Raw genomic sequence first — 17,424 nt, forward strand, 5'->3', positions numbered from 1 at the left:
CAGTTTTTACATAAACAATAAACAGAATAAAAAATAAAATTATTTTATTTTATTTAAGCTGCTGGTGTTTCTTTCGAAGCCTGACGCGCAGTCATTTTTCTATGCGCTCTCCTTCTGTAAAACGGACAACCCGTAGAGTCCACGTCGCCTCAGCCACCTGCGAGTCCATGTACGTCTCTTCCGTGGACTTTCAGCGCACAACAGGGCACAAATAAGCCAAGCTAAGCGCTTTCTTTTGCAAGGCGTTGTGTTGAAGCGAGAGTTTGTACGCAAAGAAAGCTCCGCCTACGGGCTGCGTTTAGACGTGCAGTGTAAGCTCCCCCGTCGCAGCAGGTCAGTCGGACCGTACAGTGTGTGCAGATGAATCGCAGGCGTTGTTCATACACGACAAACGATTCAAACGTGCTGTTTGAGCTCTCCAGAACGCATCCGATTAAAAAAATCGCACAGTGTCCGCCTGGCTTTATACAGCTCTGGAAAAATAATGCAAAGAAAACAAGATCATATTCATAAAGTTTTAAGAGTTCAGAAATCAATATTTGGTGGAATAAGGCTGTTTTTTAACCACAGTTTTTAATTTCAGTTTTCCGTTCTCCTCCACTAGTCTTACATACTGCTTTTGGATGACTTTATGCCACTACTGGTGCAAAAGTTCAAGCAGTTCAGCTTGGTTTGATGGCTTGTGATCATCCATCTTCCCCTTGATTACATTCCAGAGGTTTTCAGTTTGAAAGTCGTCTTTTTTAAGAGGTCTTTTTTTTTTCCAGAGCTGTATAATATTTTAATTTTTTTTAAACAGATTTTTGGGTTTTCATTGGCTGTAAGCCATAATCATCCACAGTAAATGAAAAAAAAAATGCTTAAAATAAATCACTGTGTGTGTAATACATCTATATAATATATGAATTCCACTTTTTTAACTAAATTACTGAAATAAAGTAACTTATCTAATTTTTTGAGACGGACTAGTAGATTTTGGAGTGTTGATCTAAGGATTTGATTGAATTCAACAAAGAATGCATTCTTTAGTCAGGTCAGGATGTTGGATGACCATCACCCCAGCTCATCCCCAACTTATCATAGATTCTTCTTTATATGCTCAATAGAAAGAATACTTATATACAGGGGCTAGACAAGCCGTGTATATGCATGTGTGACACATCTGTGTCAGCAATTAGTGCAACGTAACATGTTAAAAAGTATTTTGTCACAATTTCTTGATAAATTAACCAATAGAAATGCTCAAAAATGAATTTTTAGTGAATGTTCGGTTAGGGTTTTCTTTCTCCTGTTCGGTTGCCTGCCCCTTATAGACATACAAGGTTAATAGTCAAAAAGACGCAAGTCTGTAAGGAAATTAAAGACATTTTATTAACTTTCTTTTAAAACAAACAAAACCCTGATATTGTACAGTTATTACTTGATCACTTGGCTAATTCCAGTTTCTCTGGTTATTACCAGTTGATTTCTGCACTAAACACACTGCATTAATATACATACATGAGGTTTAAACATTAAGGCAAGAAGAGTTAGCCCAGATGAGGATAAAGCTATCAACACTGTAAGGGAATGATTAGGTTGTAAAAGTCCAATAGTATCCTTTAATGTTAAGAGTATGTTACATGGCTCAAATATCACAGACTAGGAACCAGAAACCTTCTGCTGATCCGTTAAAAAATAAACAGGTAACCAATCGATAATAGCAATATCTAGTGTTTTAGGTCTTCCCAATACTGCATGTTGTTGTTACATGAAGTTTCAGTCTTACCTGCATAGTGATATATAGTGATATAGAAGCTGGTTCAGAGGCAAGTAGCCATAATAGGTTCACTGTATTGCAGATGATGCAAAGTCGGCATCAGATGAGTAATGAATGAGTTTATGGTTAGAGCCGTTAAGCGTAGTTACCCTCTAGGTTCCTCTGTTGCTTTGTTTCGTCCCACTTTCCATTCTTACTTCCTGCAAAGTGGTCACATAAAACAGAAGGTTGATGGAACTTCATGCAATCTGTAATATTTAACTTCCTAAACTCATGTACACTTTTTAGTGTAAGACTGTTAGGTTAAGTTGTTCAAGTTATTTCCAAATGTGGGATTATTCAATTACATCTTATATAAACTTATATAAACATAAAAGCAATACTTTTTGCTGACCTCAATTTTTTTTTTTTAGCAAAAAGAGCCATGAATGAGCCGTTATGTGAACTTTCTTTAAAAATAGCATTTTGGTAACACTTTGCAATAAGGATTACAATTAACAGTGTTAAATCAAGATTCAATGATTAAGCAAAGTCTTAACTAATTATAAATTGACACTAGTTAGGAAATTATTAAACAGTATTACATGCTAATGCTTAAGAACTTTGTAAATAACAATAATAATGAATCGAGACATTAGTTAACAAATGTTGCAATGATTAATAATGTCTTAACTAGTGTCAATTAATAATTAGTTGAAACTTTGTCATCCATACTGTTAATCACGGTATCCTTTTTGTATTCTATGTATGGTTTATTTATTTAAATAATTTAAATAACTTGATATTCCAATTCTAACTTCATGCATTTAATTTAAAAGTTAATTGCTCTTTAAAATGGTGTAACTGCATTATATTGCTATTATATTGCAATTTTGTTAGTGGCATTAAATTATTGTAAAATGATGATATCATTTATCGCAATTATTTCTGGGACAGTATATCATCCAAACAAAAAAATAAATAATCCTTAACAATCCTAATAACCAAGCTGGGAATCGAATTAGCTATTTAGCAATAGTGCCCTTGATATCTGGTACATTCACTCAAAGAGACTATATAAGAAGGTCAGCAACTACCATTTGCTACCATTACCTATATGAATTTAACATGAATCATGAACAAGCATGCCAGGTTCAGAATTTGCATTAAATAATGTCACATGACATGCATGAAAATTAAATTTAAACACAAGTTTGTCTATGTTCTGATCTGGATTTAATAAATAACAGACAGACAGACACATTTATATTCCTGAGTGATAGGCAGCGATATTTTCACACTGGCAAGTACTGGAATATGCAGTAGATACATGTATTAAGGGCTAAAGTTTTTGATTGCACCTTATCTTCTCCTCCTCTACTTATTTCACATCATGTGTGTGTTTTTACATCAGTACAGAACTTAGTTACTCCTAGTAGTAGGTTTACCTCTGTATTATATTGACGGTTAAAACCACAGTTCTATCAGTCCCTCTTAAGCACTTATATAATCATTAGCTGTACTCAGATTTAAGTACCCAGGTGTTATCTGTAGGATATACAGGGAGCATTTTAACAAAGAAATTAAAAACACTGACTGTACCGAGGTCAGTAATCATGTACATAACAGCATAGTTATTTTAGAAATACACTATATGGACCACAGTATTGGGACACCTGCTAATTATTTTTTTTTGTTCTGAAATCAAGGATATAAATAAAATGGAAGTGTATGCTGCTTTTGTTGGTGCATCTGTCTCTACTGTCCAGGAAAGGCTATTTGATTTTTGAGAACAAGAGCTTTAGTCAGGATGTGGGTTGGCTCTCCACCTCATCTCATTCCACCTTGGAAGGAGAACAGTCATTTCTGAGAATTCCACAGTTCCACTGCTACACAGTTCAATGTTGGCGGGCTTTATACTCCTCTAGACCACACCTGGCATTGAAAACAAAGCCAATAGAGAGTCTGCTCAAGATAGTCTATTAGCAATACTTCTTTACAGGGACTAGACATGCTGTAAGTGTATAGTTGGACATCTAACCTACCAAAGAGCGTCATTAAATTATTTTAAGTGTCTAAATGCATGGGGTGTCTACAAACATTTGGACATATAGTGTAGCTAATGCAACTTAGCAGCTTTGGCCTGAAATGTAGCAGTTTTGGCCTGTGAATTTATCTTTGTTCATTAATTTGGCTACATTTGTGAATTTATGTTGGTATTTGATCTACTGAATCAGTGTTGTGTGCAATATGCTACTTTTACAATATGCAATATGCTCAGGCTGCAGGCTTTAGGGCATTTTTTCTAAATAAAAAAAAAACAGTGCATCACTTATTCACCATCTGTCTAGAATCCTTATTTATTCTGAATAATGTACTCAGTATTCAGTAGCATCCACAGTCTGCTGGCAGAAGTAGACATTAATGACTCTTTGCAGGGTTGCTCTGTGGTTCCTTGCTGCTCTTCGAGCTGTCTGGCTGATCTTGACAGGGGTGTCCTTTAAGAAAACGCAGAATCTTATCTATGGTGGCTTCCTGATACTCGTGGGACCACCTGTAGCATTGGAGACAAAAAAACGGTGAATATTTTAGATAAGCATATCTAATTATTTCATGTCAATAATCTGTCATTATCCAAAGCATTTATAGGATACAGCAATAGACAATTATTATAAATTAAAAGGTTACACTGATCTGAAGCAGTATGAATTAATAATTCATTCTAACCACATACTGTGTAGAATAATACTTTACATCGGTTTTAAATAGTAACTCACTTAATGCCATTAAAATTTAGAATGGCACGCATGTCCTCAGGCAGAGAGTTGGGATCAGGCCACATAAAGTTGTCAGTGACGGGGACAATGTTCTTCTTCCCCTGGAGAGCAGTGACAATCTCCTGCAGATAATAGAAACAGCTGCATATGTAAGTGCCACATGGGTGGACTACTACATGAAATGAGGTTGAAATTGTTACTCTACTACAGGGGTCCTCAAACTACGGCCCGCGGGCCACATACGGCCCCCTGCGCTCATTTGACCGGCCCCTTTATCTACAACAGCAGTACCTGCTCCCTGGCCCCTCGCGCAAGCAGCATTAGCTATACGGGGAAAAAAAGTAAAAAAAAATGACAATTGGCCATCGAGAGTCTCCGTAGACAGATGAAAAAAAACAGAAGGCTATTTCCCACGGTAATCAGACAACATACTACCACTCGCTCTGTGCTGTTCGCATGAGCTCTGAGACTCACATCTGACGGAATGTCGAGGAAAAGAAAAATCGACTCTGAGTGCAGAGTATTTAATCAACAGTGGACCTCTGACTACCTTTTTGTGCAATGTAAAGAAAAGGCTGTTTGTCTCATATGCCAGGAGTCAGTCGCCGTGTTTAAGGAATACAACCTGCGCCGCCATTATGAATCGCGCCATAAAGACAAGTTCGGCTGTCTGACGGGGCAAGTGAGGACAGACAAAATAGCAAAACTGAAACATGTGTTGGAGACTCAGCAAAATTCTTTTATAAAGCAAAAACACCTAAATATATCATCAGTTCGAGCTAGCTTTCAAGTGGCCAAGCTAATAGCTAGCAGTGGAAAGCTGTTCACCGACGGAGAGTTTGTAAAACAGTGCCTGACGGCGGTTGTCAAGGAGGCGGACCTGTTCAGCGCGGTGAGTCTATCCGCACCCACAGTAACACGGAGAGTAGAAGAAATGGGCGACAATTTGCACCTTCAGCTGCAAACTCAGACAAAAAGACTTTGCTCCTTTTCACTGGCTCTTGACGAAAGCAACGATGTGCGTGACACGGCGCAACTGTTGATTTTCATCCGCGGAACTAATGATAAGTTCGAAGTCACAGAGGAGCTTGCTGGACTACAAAGCATCAAGGGAACGACAACAGGAGAGGACATCTACAGGAAAGTTCACCAAACGGTGGCGGATTTAGATCTGGACTGGGCTAAATAAGTGAGTGTGACCACGGATGGTGCGCCGAGCATGGTGGGTTCTATGAAAGGAGTGATAGCGCGTATCAACAGAAAAATGAGTGAACGCGGCCATCCTCGTCCGATCGCCATACACTGCTTGATCCATCAACAAGCACTCTGTTGCAAAGCAGTTAAGTGGGATTCTGTCATGAAAATTGTGGTGTCCTGTGTTAATTTCATCAGAGCTCATGCTCTTAACCACAGGCAGTTTCAGGATTTTTTGTCTGAGCTAAATGCTGATTACGAAGATGTGCTGTACCACACTGAGGTCCGCTGGTTGAGTCGAGGGAGAGTTTTGAAACGTTTCAACGACCTGCTCCCCGAGATCAACACGTTTATGCTGTCCAAAAACAAAGCTGTGCCAGAACTCACCGATGAAGAATGGAAATGGCACCTTGCTTTCTTAACAGATGTAACCGACCTACTCAACAGTCTTAATGTGCAGCTCCAAGGCAAGAGAAGACTCATCAGTGACATGCATTCGTATGTAAAGGCGTTTGAAGTAAAACTGGGTCTCCTCCTTAAACATGTGAAGGAGAAAAATTTCTGCCATTTTCCCACTACACAGAAACGAGCAGCTGAGGTGCCTTCACTTGGATTCCCGACTGAAAAATGTGCGGAGGCCTTGGAAATTTTGCAACGCGAATTTCAGGTGAGATTTCAAGAGCTTCATGCCCACGCCAAAGACATTCGTCTTTTCCAGAGTCCCTTTGCTGCAGACATTGACTGCATCGATCCAATTTACCAGCTGGAACTGGCTGAACTACAAAATTTTGACAACCTTAAAGACGCATTCAAGTCCAGCACTTTGGTTGATTTCTATGCCTCTCTTCCCGGTGAGACGTACCCAAATCTAAAAAAACACGCACTCAAAATGACAACAATTTTTGGGAGCACCTACATCTGTGAGCAGACTTTTTCCAGGATGAAACAGCTCAAGTGTCGAACGAGATCCAGACTCTCTGATGAACATTTGCATCACTTGTTACGACTGACAGTAACAAACATGGAACCTGACATTGACAGTCTTTCAGCCAGAAGCAGGCTCACAGTTCACATTAACTTATGGAAAAGCACTGTATGAGGTAGGATAATGGAAATTATTACTTAATAAATCATTAAAATGTCTGCATTGTGAATTACACATATCGCATATATTATGCAACCAGTATCACATGATAAATAGTTTTTAATGTTTATTTTTAGTCCGGCCCCCCAGAAGACTGAAAAACAGTGAGCTGGCCCTTTAGTTTAAAAGTTTGAGGACCCCTGCTCTACTAGGTACAGTATTTAAATTCATAGTGGTTAAGGTAAAGTTCTGTTCTAACCTTATGAACCCAGTCTTTCATGCCTGTGTCTCCCATGCATTTGTCCAGAGCATTGGCTGACAACACCAGAATGAAGTTGCGTGCTCGTTGCACACTGCTTATCAGCTTCTCCTCAAACTTGCCCGCCTCCAGCTTCTCCACATCGATGAAGACACTGAAGCCACGCACCTGCAAGTGCACCTTCAGCAGGCTGAAGAGAAAGAGAATCAAAAAGCAAGTTTTCCATCTGACTGAAGCTCTTTCATTTTTTCCAGATTTCCAGCATTCATATAAAGTTTTAACTAGTTGAAGATTTAATTGAAAGACAGATTATAGTAACCTGTTTAAATTAACCTATTTGCGAATATTATAAAAAAAAAAAGCATTACAATGTTTGTTACAGTGTTTGTAGTATAATACAGTATAATTCCTGACATTCACTCTGACCTGGCAAGCTGAGAGCCAGTGGTGCGACGATAGCTGATGAACACATCCGGGCCTGCAGGATGCGAGTCAGTGAGACAGGGTCTGACAGGTCGACGGGCAGCCGAAAGGATCTGGGCTCGATGAATCCCGTTCTCCACTCGGCAGTCTGACTGCAGCTGCTGGTCTGTTATCTGGAGGATGTTGTTGCTGTCCACGCCAGACTGCACCATGCCATAGGTGTACTGACGAAAACGAGGGTCCAAGTCTGCCAGCCAATCAGCCAGGTTATTGGGGTCACACATGGAGTAGTTGGCGTAGGTTTTCAGGACCCGCAAATCTCGTAGAAACCTGAAAACATGGCAGAAACATGACAAGATACAGCTCTGGAAAAATTTAAGAGTTTCTGAATCAGTTTCTCTGATTTTGCTATTTATAGGTATATGTTTGTGTAAAATAAACATTGTTGTTTTATTCTATAAACTACGGACATTTCTTCTAAATTCCAAATAAAAATATTGACATTTAAAGCATTTTTTTGCAGAAAATGGGAAATGGCTGAAATAACAAAAAAAGATGCAAAGCTTTCAGACCTCAAATAATGCAAAGAAAACAAGTTCATATTCATTAAGTTTTCAGAAATCATTTTTCATGCATTGTGGCATGTTCTCCTCCACCAGTCTTACACACTGATTTTGGATAACTTTATGCTACTCCTGGTGCAAGAATTCAAGCAGTTCAGCTTGGTTTGATGGCTTGTGATCATCCATCTTCATCTTGATTATATTCCAGAGGTTTTCAATTTGGTAAATCAAACAAACTCTTCATTTTTAAGTCTCTTATTTTTTATAATTTAGGGGCAATTCATTTAATATGGGCACATCCTGTAAACAATGTATGCTATATTGTTTTTCATGTTTCCACAAGTTGTCTTCATTTACACCAACCTTTTGCGTGTGAGCCCAGACGTCATTCCCAAATCATTCATCAGATCCTCTTCTGTGATGTTGAGTAGCAGGTCTCCATCCACTTGAAACTCCTGACAAACATTAAAAGAGTCAAAAGAGTCAACCAATCTAATGCAGCAATGCTTTTATTATATAATATAAATAAAATTATATCATAAAATATAAGAAAAAAAAAATCAAGCTTTGATTTTTTTTGTAGAGCTGTCCCATATCAGATGAATGAAAAAAGCAAAGACTGTCCAATAGCATATATAGCTAATGCTAATACTAAGTGTATGTACTGCATCCACCAACACAATTTACAAACCTGGAACCGATCACTAAAGGCACTAAAGCCAATCTGCTGCAGCCACCTCAGCACTTCCACAGTTTTCCAGTTAGGCACTGTAGAGAGTATGCGACGTGGAACATCTTCACCCATCATAGCCAAGGCTCGCTTGGCCAGAGAGAGTGTAGTGGCATTACTTGAGTACATGACAATCCTCTTTAGGCTTTGCACTGCTCCAATCTCCTGGAATATCTGAATAAAGGAAGAAAGAGGATAAAGAACTATGAACTAATGTCATTATCAAATTGGCCTTTTTTAATGTTGTCTTCTTGGTACAGGTGTTGTATTGTGGCAGTTCCTTAAAGATTACTTAAAGATCACTTACACACCACCTCCACTAGCAGTGGAGCAGTCTCAGTCCCTTTGTTTTGATCCACACCCGAGTGCAATTACTGTTTTCACACCTGCTCAATCGAAGCGCACTAAGGGTACAAACAAACTAGGGTCTGATTTAACCGGACCAAATAGTGCTGGTGTGAAAATGCCACTTGAAAATGGTCACAATAACTGTTTTCTAATTAAAGCATGATATAACGGATGCATGTAACATAACCTTTGTAAACAACAACTAGTGTATAGTAACAGCACATACTGCACTGTATATGTACCTAAAAACGTAGGGTGTCTTTATAGACTAACATTAGTTATGCCATGTTCTAAAGGACAAATTAGTCTATGCCAAACAAAAGACGGTATGGATGAGTTTTGAGAAGGCTGAGAGAGTCGGAGCATATATTTACAGAGATAAGATTAGAGACAGTGTTAGTTCAGTGTTTGTTAGCAACATTACCCTAGCATCTTCCTTGTTAACTAAGGAATCACCTGTCAGAATAAAAATGCATTTTGGCTAATCCACACCCTCCTGGGTAAAGGATAAATCCTGTTAATTTCACGTTTGGTCATTTTGCCAAATTGTCCCTTTAATGTCTGTTACAAACTTCAAAATTAACTTTGAAAATGGGAGAAATAAATTACACTGGCATTCCTGATATCTACTGTAACTGTAGATTAACCCGTATGCCCTTTAACACCACTAGTTGCATTTTTAGTTTAACTGAACATCTGTTCCATTGACTGTGCACTTTAACAAGAGCACTATGTCTTTATAATACAATTTAAGACTGTAGCTCAGGCCTTGTTTGGCCCTCCGGCATGTCATGTCCGTTTGGGTGTGCTGTATGGCAGATTTTTATTTTTTATTTGTTCAATTAAATGCAGATTTGTTCTTGTATACTACTGGCACTATTGTGTTGTTGCTGTATTCTGTCCATTTCTGCCATTAAATATGATTAAAAATGATATACTGATCTGATGTTTTATTACAATTACACGTCATACACATCCTGTTCAATTCCGAGCTCACCTTGGTGTTTCGCTGACGAGATTTGATGCTGGTCTCTGCACAGAGATAGAAAGCAGCAATGCACTTCCCCTCCAGTCTTGTGCCATCCAGCAGGGGCAGCAGGTGCTGCAGATCAGCGGCCGTGCGGCCCTGTACGCTGTCCGCACTGTCCTGCAAGCTGCGGGCAAACTCATCTGGATCTAGAGAGGCGATGAAGGGTTCAACCAGTTCCAGAGTGCCGGACTTCACCACCTCCTTCTCCACCTCCCTGTTAGCAGCAAGCACAGCCACGGCCAGGCAGGCATAGAAGCGGATCAACTCATCCTCTTTGGAGAAGGCCAGTGGGAACAGCCACTCGGCCGCCTGCTTCTCGATCATCAGTCGCTGGCAGCGATGGCCACCATACATGGCACAGTTGGCCAGTGCCACAGCACAGTGGCGCAGAACGGTGGGGTCCGTGCCTCGGCACCAGAACAGCAGGGCGTCCAGAGCTCCGTTGCTGATAAGTTGCGCAGACGTCTCCTCTGTGTGTTTGAACATGTGCTCCAGGATGCCAGAGATGCTGCGCGCCAGCTGGGCATCCTCAAGCTCACGGGTCAGGTTCAGAATCACCCCAAGGCCCATGCGTGCCACATAGTCTCTGCAAAAGACATGGGTGTATATAATTTCCACATGATTATAATTTATACATAAAATGTCAAGACGTATCTAGAGAATTTTTGTAATTAGTCAATTCGGCTGTTTTAAGTCACACACACTGCTTAAACATATGTATACTTCCTCATACTCCCTCCTACTTGCACCTACTCCTAAAAGCTTATATTACCTTCCGGCCGCCAAGCTCCTTTATTGAATGTCTCTAGTGAATATATATATTTTGCCTTGGACTTCTATGTCTCATATTGCTATATACTCATTATTTGTAACTCCCTTTGGATAAAAGCTTGTGCAGTGTAAATGCAGTGTAATGTAATATAAAGTATACACTTGCATATTTTTAATAAAAAAGCACAGACAATAAGATGGGGTGCTCTGGTTATAACCCCCCTAACTGTGGAGGGGTGGAGCTTTAGCATGAGCTGAAGTATCGTTTGTGATAGCCTTAGGCTGATCATTAATGTTAAGTAGAATTATAATTTGTCTTGATCCTATGCAAATCAGTCTCCTTTTGTTCTTTCTCACATTCACAAATGGTTTACAACGGCAACAAAGACACTAAATAACAGTCTATAAACAAAGAGTATTGCCATTAAATAATTACTCATAGACACTATACAGTACCAATGAAAGGTTTGAACACACGTTCTCAATCAATGTTTTCATTTTTCCTACATTGTAAATGAATACTGAGGTCACACATAAGGAATAATGTAGTCACCTTACAAAAAAAAATTGAAGCTATATACTGTATACCAAATCAATTCCTGATGCTCTCAAACACATTAAGATGGGAAGAAATTCAAATAACAAGTAACAAAGCACAACTGAAAGCCATTCCAGGTGACTCTACCTCATAAAGCTAACTGAGAAAATGACAAGATGTACAGAACTGTCATCTAAGCAAAAAAAAAAAAACATTACTGAGCAGTGTAACAGTGGGACTGTGTTCTCTGGAATGATGGTGCTTCATCTAATATTTTGAAATGATTTGAGGAGTTGAGGATGAGGTGGGGTGGTAACTATCTAACTATCCAACATCCAGACCTCACTAAAGCTCTATGCAATAAATGCAAACAAATCAAAGCAAGGCTCCAAAACCTCGTTAAAAATCTTGCCTGGACAATCTTTGCATTATCTTGCTTTCAGAAAAAAAACAATGAATGAGCAGGTGTCCCAATATATTTGCACAGTACCGAAAATATATAACTCTACATACACATATAAATGCCACTGAATTTTTTTTTTTTTTTACAGATTTTCAGTCTAAGAAACATTGAGATGGGATGGAAGAGAGGAACATGGTTAAACCTAAAAAAGTGTCAACAAAGCTTAAACAGCCAGTAAACCCTAAACAATATCTTTTTCCAATAATAGTTGAAATGTGTGTGGGGGAAAATCAACATTTATTCCATGTATTCCTGATTTACTTCATGTATTCATAATCAATTATACTGATTATTCCTGTTAATCATTCAATATTCATCCTGTTAATCATTCAATCAGTATGTTATCATTGATTTTATGTGAACTGTGTATTCTCTGCTCCTGGGACATACAGACTCAGATTTGAGGCCTAAAGAGATGAAAATTGAGTTCTGCCTGGAGACTAGCGGGTCATAGCAAATGGTGTTTTCTGATTTATGAATTATTCTCTCCTCAAGGAATGAAAATCAGGTTTGCCTGGAAACTGTTTTGTCATAGTAAAATAGAGCTTTCTGATTCATGAATTATTCTCTCCTAAAAAGCTTATCTTCTGGTACGTGCAGTTTCTGTTCCTCTTTTTATATTTGGTAGGGACCTGTTCCAAACAGATCACGAGGGGATTGCCTCATGTATGCAGGGGGGACTGTATAAAAATGCCCAGTCGACACAGAAAGGGGCTTTTTCCGATCTTTCCTGACTTTTTTTCATCTTCATTCATTGCTTTATTTTTCCTTTTTGCAACTTCAAAATAAAAACCTTCTCTTTTTGGCATCCCGGCTCGTTGACTGTCTTTGTCGATTTCCACGACAAATTGGCGTCCCTGCGGTGGGCTGCTCGTGCACCGGGACCTCTAGACCCTGCAAGAAAAGCGGAGGACGCTCTTGGGTTAAAAAAAAAAGAAACCCAACCTTAGAACCTCAACTGTTTTTTAGAGGAAAAGGCGTTTTCTCTGGGGGTCGAGGGGTGTCCGGGGCCGCTGCAGCCGCACCACGTGTGAGTATATTTTTATATCTTTCTTCGTCTGGTTTGAGCCCCCTGGCACACAGTCTGAGTTGGTGTGAAGAGGTTAGAGGCAAAAAGAGGAACCTGTAAGTTTTTTGGTGCTGTGTGTTTGCCTCAATCCAAGATTTGGGGCATAGCCCAGAAAAACTGGTTCCTGGGGCCGGATAACCCGCCTTTGTATGACGATATTTAAAGGTTAAAGATTTTTTCCCCTGTTTTTTTTTTAAGAAAACGGAGGGCACAGTTTGACGGGGCTGTGAGCACATAGGAAGAGCGATAGAGTCGCGAACCTGCTGGTGAAAAAATGGATCGATCCCTCATCTGTGTGTTGAGATCGGGGGGTTTCGGGCCAGAGGGGAAGCTTTGTTAAAGTACATTTTCTAAGGGGAAATGAACGGGGATGCCGAAAGACAAGTGTCTTATAAATTTTTTTGCTATCTAAATTTTTTTTTTGGCTTTGCTCCGCACCGCTTCCGTTCTTTTCTCACTTCTAAATTTTTCTGTCTGGTTTTTATCCTCTCGTCTTTTCCTGTTTAGAGTGAGTGAAACAGAAGTGTGTGCGACAGTGCGACTGACAGAGAGGAAAAGAAAAGGGTGTACGAGTGTCTGTTAAAGGGATTAAAAGTGTACCTGTGAGTGTGAAAGTGTGCGGGTCCAGTTTTCCTGAGAGAGAAACAGAAAATGTGTATCTTGTGTTGGCGGAGAGAAAGAATGTGTGTGTGGCAGTGAGTGAGAAAGTGTATGGCAGCGAATTAAAGAGTGTGTGTACGAAGTCGTGAGTGACAACGAAATAGGAAATGGATGAGTCCCACTGCAGGGGAGGAGTCCAAGGTGAAGTAGTTGGAGTTGGTCCAGCCCATTGGGTTTTAGACTGAGAGGTTGATTTTTAATTTGTGAATTAACGCTTGTGAGATATCATAGAAAATAGAACATAAGTTCAGTAGGGAAATAGAATAATACACAGAGGCGAACAGAAAAGGAAAAGGCTTTTGTGTGGGTAGATATGTATGTATGTATATATATATATATATATATATAAGAAAATATAAGGATATAAAAAACCTAAATATACAAGGTAAAGATCTATCTGTAAACGGAGCAGTGCAGTAGATGTTACTAATGGTCATAAATAATTAAATAATTAACAGAGTAAAGTGCAATGACATCTATTATGACAGTGACAAATGTGAAATAGAAATATAATATAATATACATATGCATACGCTATAAGACAGTTCTAAAATAAAAATGTGAAAATGTGGATACCCAATCATGAGTACAGTGTACTTTAATGTAAGCAAGGTTGGGAAAAATGTTAATATAAATAATTAAGTTGTTGAATAATGTCGGAGAGGTATGTGACTGGATAGAATTTATAGAATTTAATAAAGGGATTATGGGGTTGGTTAGCAAAACAAATTAAAAATAAAAACCTTCTCTTTTTGGCATCCCGGCTCGTTGACTGTCTTTGTCGATTTCCACGACATGTGTTCCTTTGAAGTAGTTAAACATACCCGTCCTGCTTAAATTTTTTTATAAACAATTCCTAAACTTTCAGTTTCAACTGTACTATAGGCGTGGATGATATTTCCGTGTACTCTGCCAATCACTTCTCCATCCTGCCCTGCCTCTAAACCCATACATCACCCAGTGCCCTTCCCACAATACCCCACCCATTTATTTGATTATTTTTTTATTTGAGCTGAGGGTGGAGTGAGCAAACATTAGTGGGTTTAGTGCCCCTTTAAAGAAGTGTGCCATATAATATGAAAACATTTAGCTTTCAACCAAGCACTGTATGTTAGTACCAGTGTTAACAGTACTGGTGCACTGAATATTCAGAAAGTGAATCTTTTTATGCAAAAATCAATTTATTATTTCCAACAAATAAGTGACAAAATATAATATTGTACATCAAACCAGTTAATTTTATATTGTATTGTGCCTTGTTGATATGTCTGCTGGGGTTAAACTATAGTTCAAAAATCAAGAGAAAATGTAATGAAATTCCATTTTTGGCGTTTTCGGGCCAATTTATTAAAAACTTCGGTGCAACCCTTGTTAACTGTGTTGCCTGCAATCTGTGAAGAATATAGTTATCATTATAAATATGTAATATGATTTATATTAAAATATTTTATGAAAAGCTATATTGTATAAAGGTCTTCTGTTGATCTTCATAGCTGACTCTGGATAAAGACAATACAGTATTGTTTGCCACCTTTGGCCATTTGTATTTGATTCACCATGAATTAAAGCTGTAATCTGCTAGTTACCTGTTCTCTGAGATGAGGATCTGCTCCAGCAGCTTGGCTGACTCGTAAGTGATGTCCACAGCAGGCGCCTGCAGGAGCTGCAGGAGAAGCTCCAGACCTCCATCCAGCCGGATCCTGTTGCACATTTCTTCTGCTACTTGCCGACCGACTGTGGGCAGGACCCAGGCCTCCTCCACCAGCTGGAAGGTTTCAGCGATGGCTCTGCGGGTCTCTTCCAGCTCGCCGGTGTCTCTGGCGGACCTGAGGGTCCTCATGGCCGCTCTCAGAGCCGGCAGGGAGGCTTCCAGCACCGCCTGGACCTCGGTGTGGACACCTGGTGAGACGGCCTTGGGGTCAGAGCTGGTTCTGCGGGGTTGGAGCCGGCTGACATAGTCGGGCACAGTGAGTCTGTCTGAGCTGAACATGGAGAAGCGACGGCAGAGCTTACTGAGACAAACGAGGAAGGACAAAAACATCTACCAAACGTTTCTCATCGCCCGGCGTGACGTCGGAGGAGCTGGGAGGTCAAAAGCTGTGTGTTTGGCTGTGAATTAGATAAAGGACGGTCTGAGATTGTGGCTAAAAGCTGTGTTACTGTGTTAATTCAGTATCAGCTGAATTTAATAAGATAATTTTAGCAACTTAGATCCCACGACATCTAACTAATATTACTGATTCCTCCGAGGCCTGTAGAGATGAATTATCAGAAATAACAGAGCTATCATCAGCTCACACTAACAAAACACACACATATCCGCCCTGCTACCGAAAATAATCACACACGAGCATTACCATCAGCTGAAAACAACCTGCATTACCTACAGTTCACCCGTCACACAGACCGTGTTTATATTCAATCAGACAAAGCCCGAGTGCTGTCAGACACAGAGTAGCTCTGTCATCGTTTAAAAAAGAAACAATGCGTATCAGCTCTTTCTTCTCTCTTATTAAACAGCTGATGAGCTTTTCCCTTAATAAAGTAAAGTCTACGCTCTGATTTGTTTCCTCCGCTGACTCTCTCTCCGCATCATCCGAGCATCCTTCCTCCGAGCTGCCTGGCAGGGCCGGGGTGTTCCGTCGTGTTATGCTACCCATCGATACGTGCTTCCTAAAGGCACTGCGCATGCGCTGACCTACGTTTTTTATTTTATAATAAATCTATTTTTTTTTTTTTTTTGTGCATTAAACAACCTGGACTCACTGTAATTGCACAAAAGTATAAATGAAAAATAATAATAATAAATACAACAATTATTATTTAAAAAATACAAAAGCAGTTTGTAATGACTTCTCATTGCCATAAATTTACCGTGATACAGTTATAAATGCTATCCAAATATACTAGCTAGCAGCATCTACTGGGACTTATACTGGGAACATGTTGTAATAGGGTGTATCTTTTGTATTTTACAGTTAAATATACAATAGGGTAGCACGGTTTGACAGGGTAACACAACTGGACAGAACACCAGTTGACGGAGAGCCTGCCCACTTACTGTGTCCCCCGTTATAGCAGAAAATGACTGCGGACCGCTAGAGGGAGCCCGCGAGTCCTCAATGAGTGGGATGAATGGAACTAAACAGATAAAAACTTTAACGAATTAAAAACAGTAATTAACTATTTGTGCAAGATATTTATTTGTTTTATAAAATAAATAAACCCCTTTGCTAGCAAAAAAATAAAGTGTAAGTTAACTATGTTTGTCAAAATCTCTGCAGCAAGCTGGTTTAAGGAGGAATGCTAAGATTCATCAAAAATACATCAAAAAGCGTCTCGAAGGGAAAGGAGCATTTTCCGCTCTTGATCTGTTACAGGGCTGCGTGATTATCATAAGATAGATATATTTATAACCTGTTGCTTATTAATGCTCTAGTTACAGTTAGATAATACAGAGCACGCACAGTACATTGCGGAGCTTATTGAAACGTATTAAAAAGGAATACAAATACAGTCAATTATAGTCATTAATAAAGTAAACTAAAATTATACTGATGTAGGGTGACCGTATGTGTGCTATATGAATCATATCAAGTCAAAGTCATGATGCAATGTGGAATTGTGTTTATTATTTCTCAATAACATTCAATCAGCCTCCAAGGAAACGCACCGCTTCTTAAATCTGGTTACATCATTATCACATGCATGATAAAAATAAATAAATAAACACATAATTCAGAAAATATAGCTTTAACAAATGTATAATTCTTTGGT

The 17,424-nt window shown here is 39.2% G+C and overlaps 1 protein-coding gene across 1 annotated transcript; it reads right to left on the reverse strand.

Moving 5' to 3' along the window:
- Positions 1-1,349: 1,349 nt before the first annotated feature.
- sarm1 (sterile alpha and TIR motif containing 1) lies at positions 1,350-16,302 on the reverse strand. Its single transcript, XM_007232334.4, has 8 exons — positions 15,234-16,302; positions 10,114-10,732; positions 8,730-8,942; positions 8,402-8,493; positions 7,479-7,805; positions 7,053-7,242; positions 4,516-4,637; positions 1,350-4,292 (listed from the first exon to the last, which is right to left on the reverse strand). Exons 1-8 carry the CDS (start codon positions 15,686-15,688, stop codon positions 4,160-4,162), a joined length of 2,151 nt encoding a protein of 716 aa, XP_007232396.1. The 5' UTR covers positions 15,689-16,302; the 3' UTR covers positions 1,350-4,159.
- Positions 16,303-17,424: the final 1,122 nt, after the last annotated feature.

This window comes from Astyanax mexicanus, chromosome 18 (genome assembly GCF_023375975.1).
Source record: "Astyanax mexicanus isolate ESR-SI-001 chromosome 18, AstMex3_surface, whole genome shotgun sequence".
Classification (NCBI taxonomy): Eukaryota; Metazoa; Chordata; class Actinopteri; order Characiformes; family Acestrorhamphidae; genus Astyanax; species Astyanax mexicanus.

Excerpts from the sequence above, each read along its gene's own strand:
- sarm1 (XM_007232334.4), bottom strand. The coding sequence starts at position 15,688 with ATGTTTTTGTCCTTCCTCGTTTGTCTCAGTAAGCTCTGCCGTCGCTTC. Across the intron at positions 10,733-15,233 it reads ATCCTCATCTCAGAGAACAG|AGACTATGTGGCACGCATGG; the intron begins GTAACTAGCAGA and ends TGTCTTTTGCAG. Across the intron at positions 8,943-10,113 it reads CTCGTCAGCGAAACACCAAG|ATATTCCAGGAGATTGGAGC; the intron begins GTGAGCTCGGAA and ends TCCTTTATTCAG.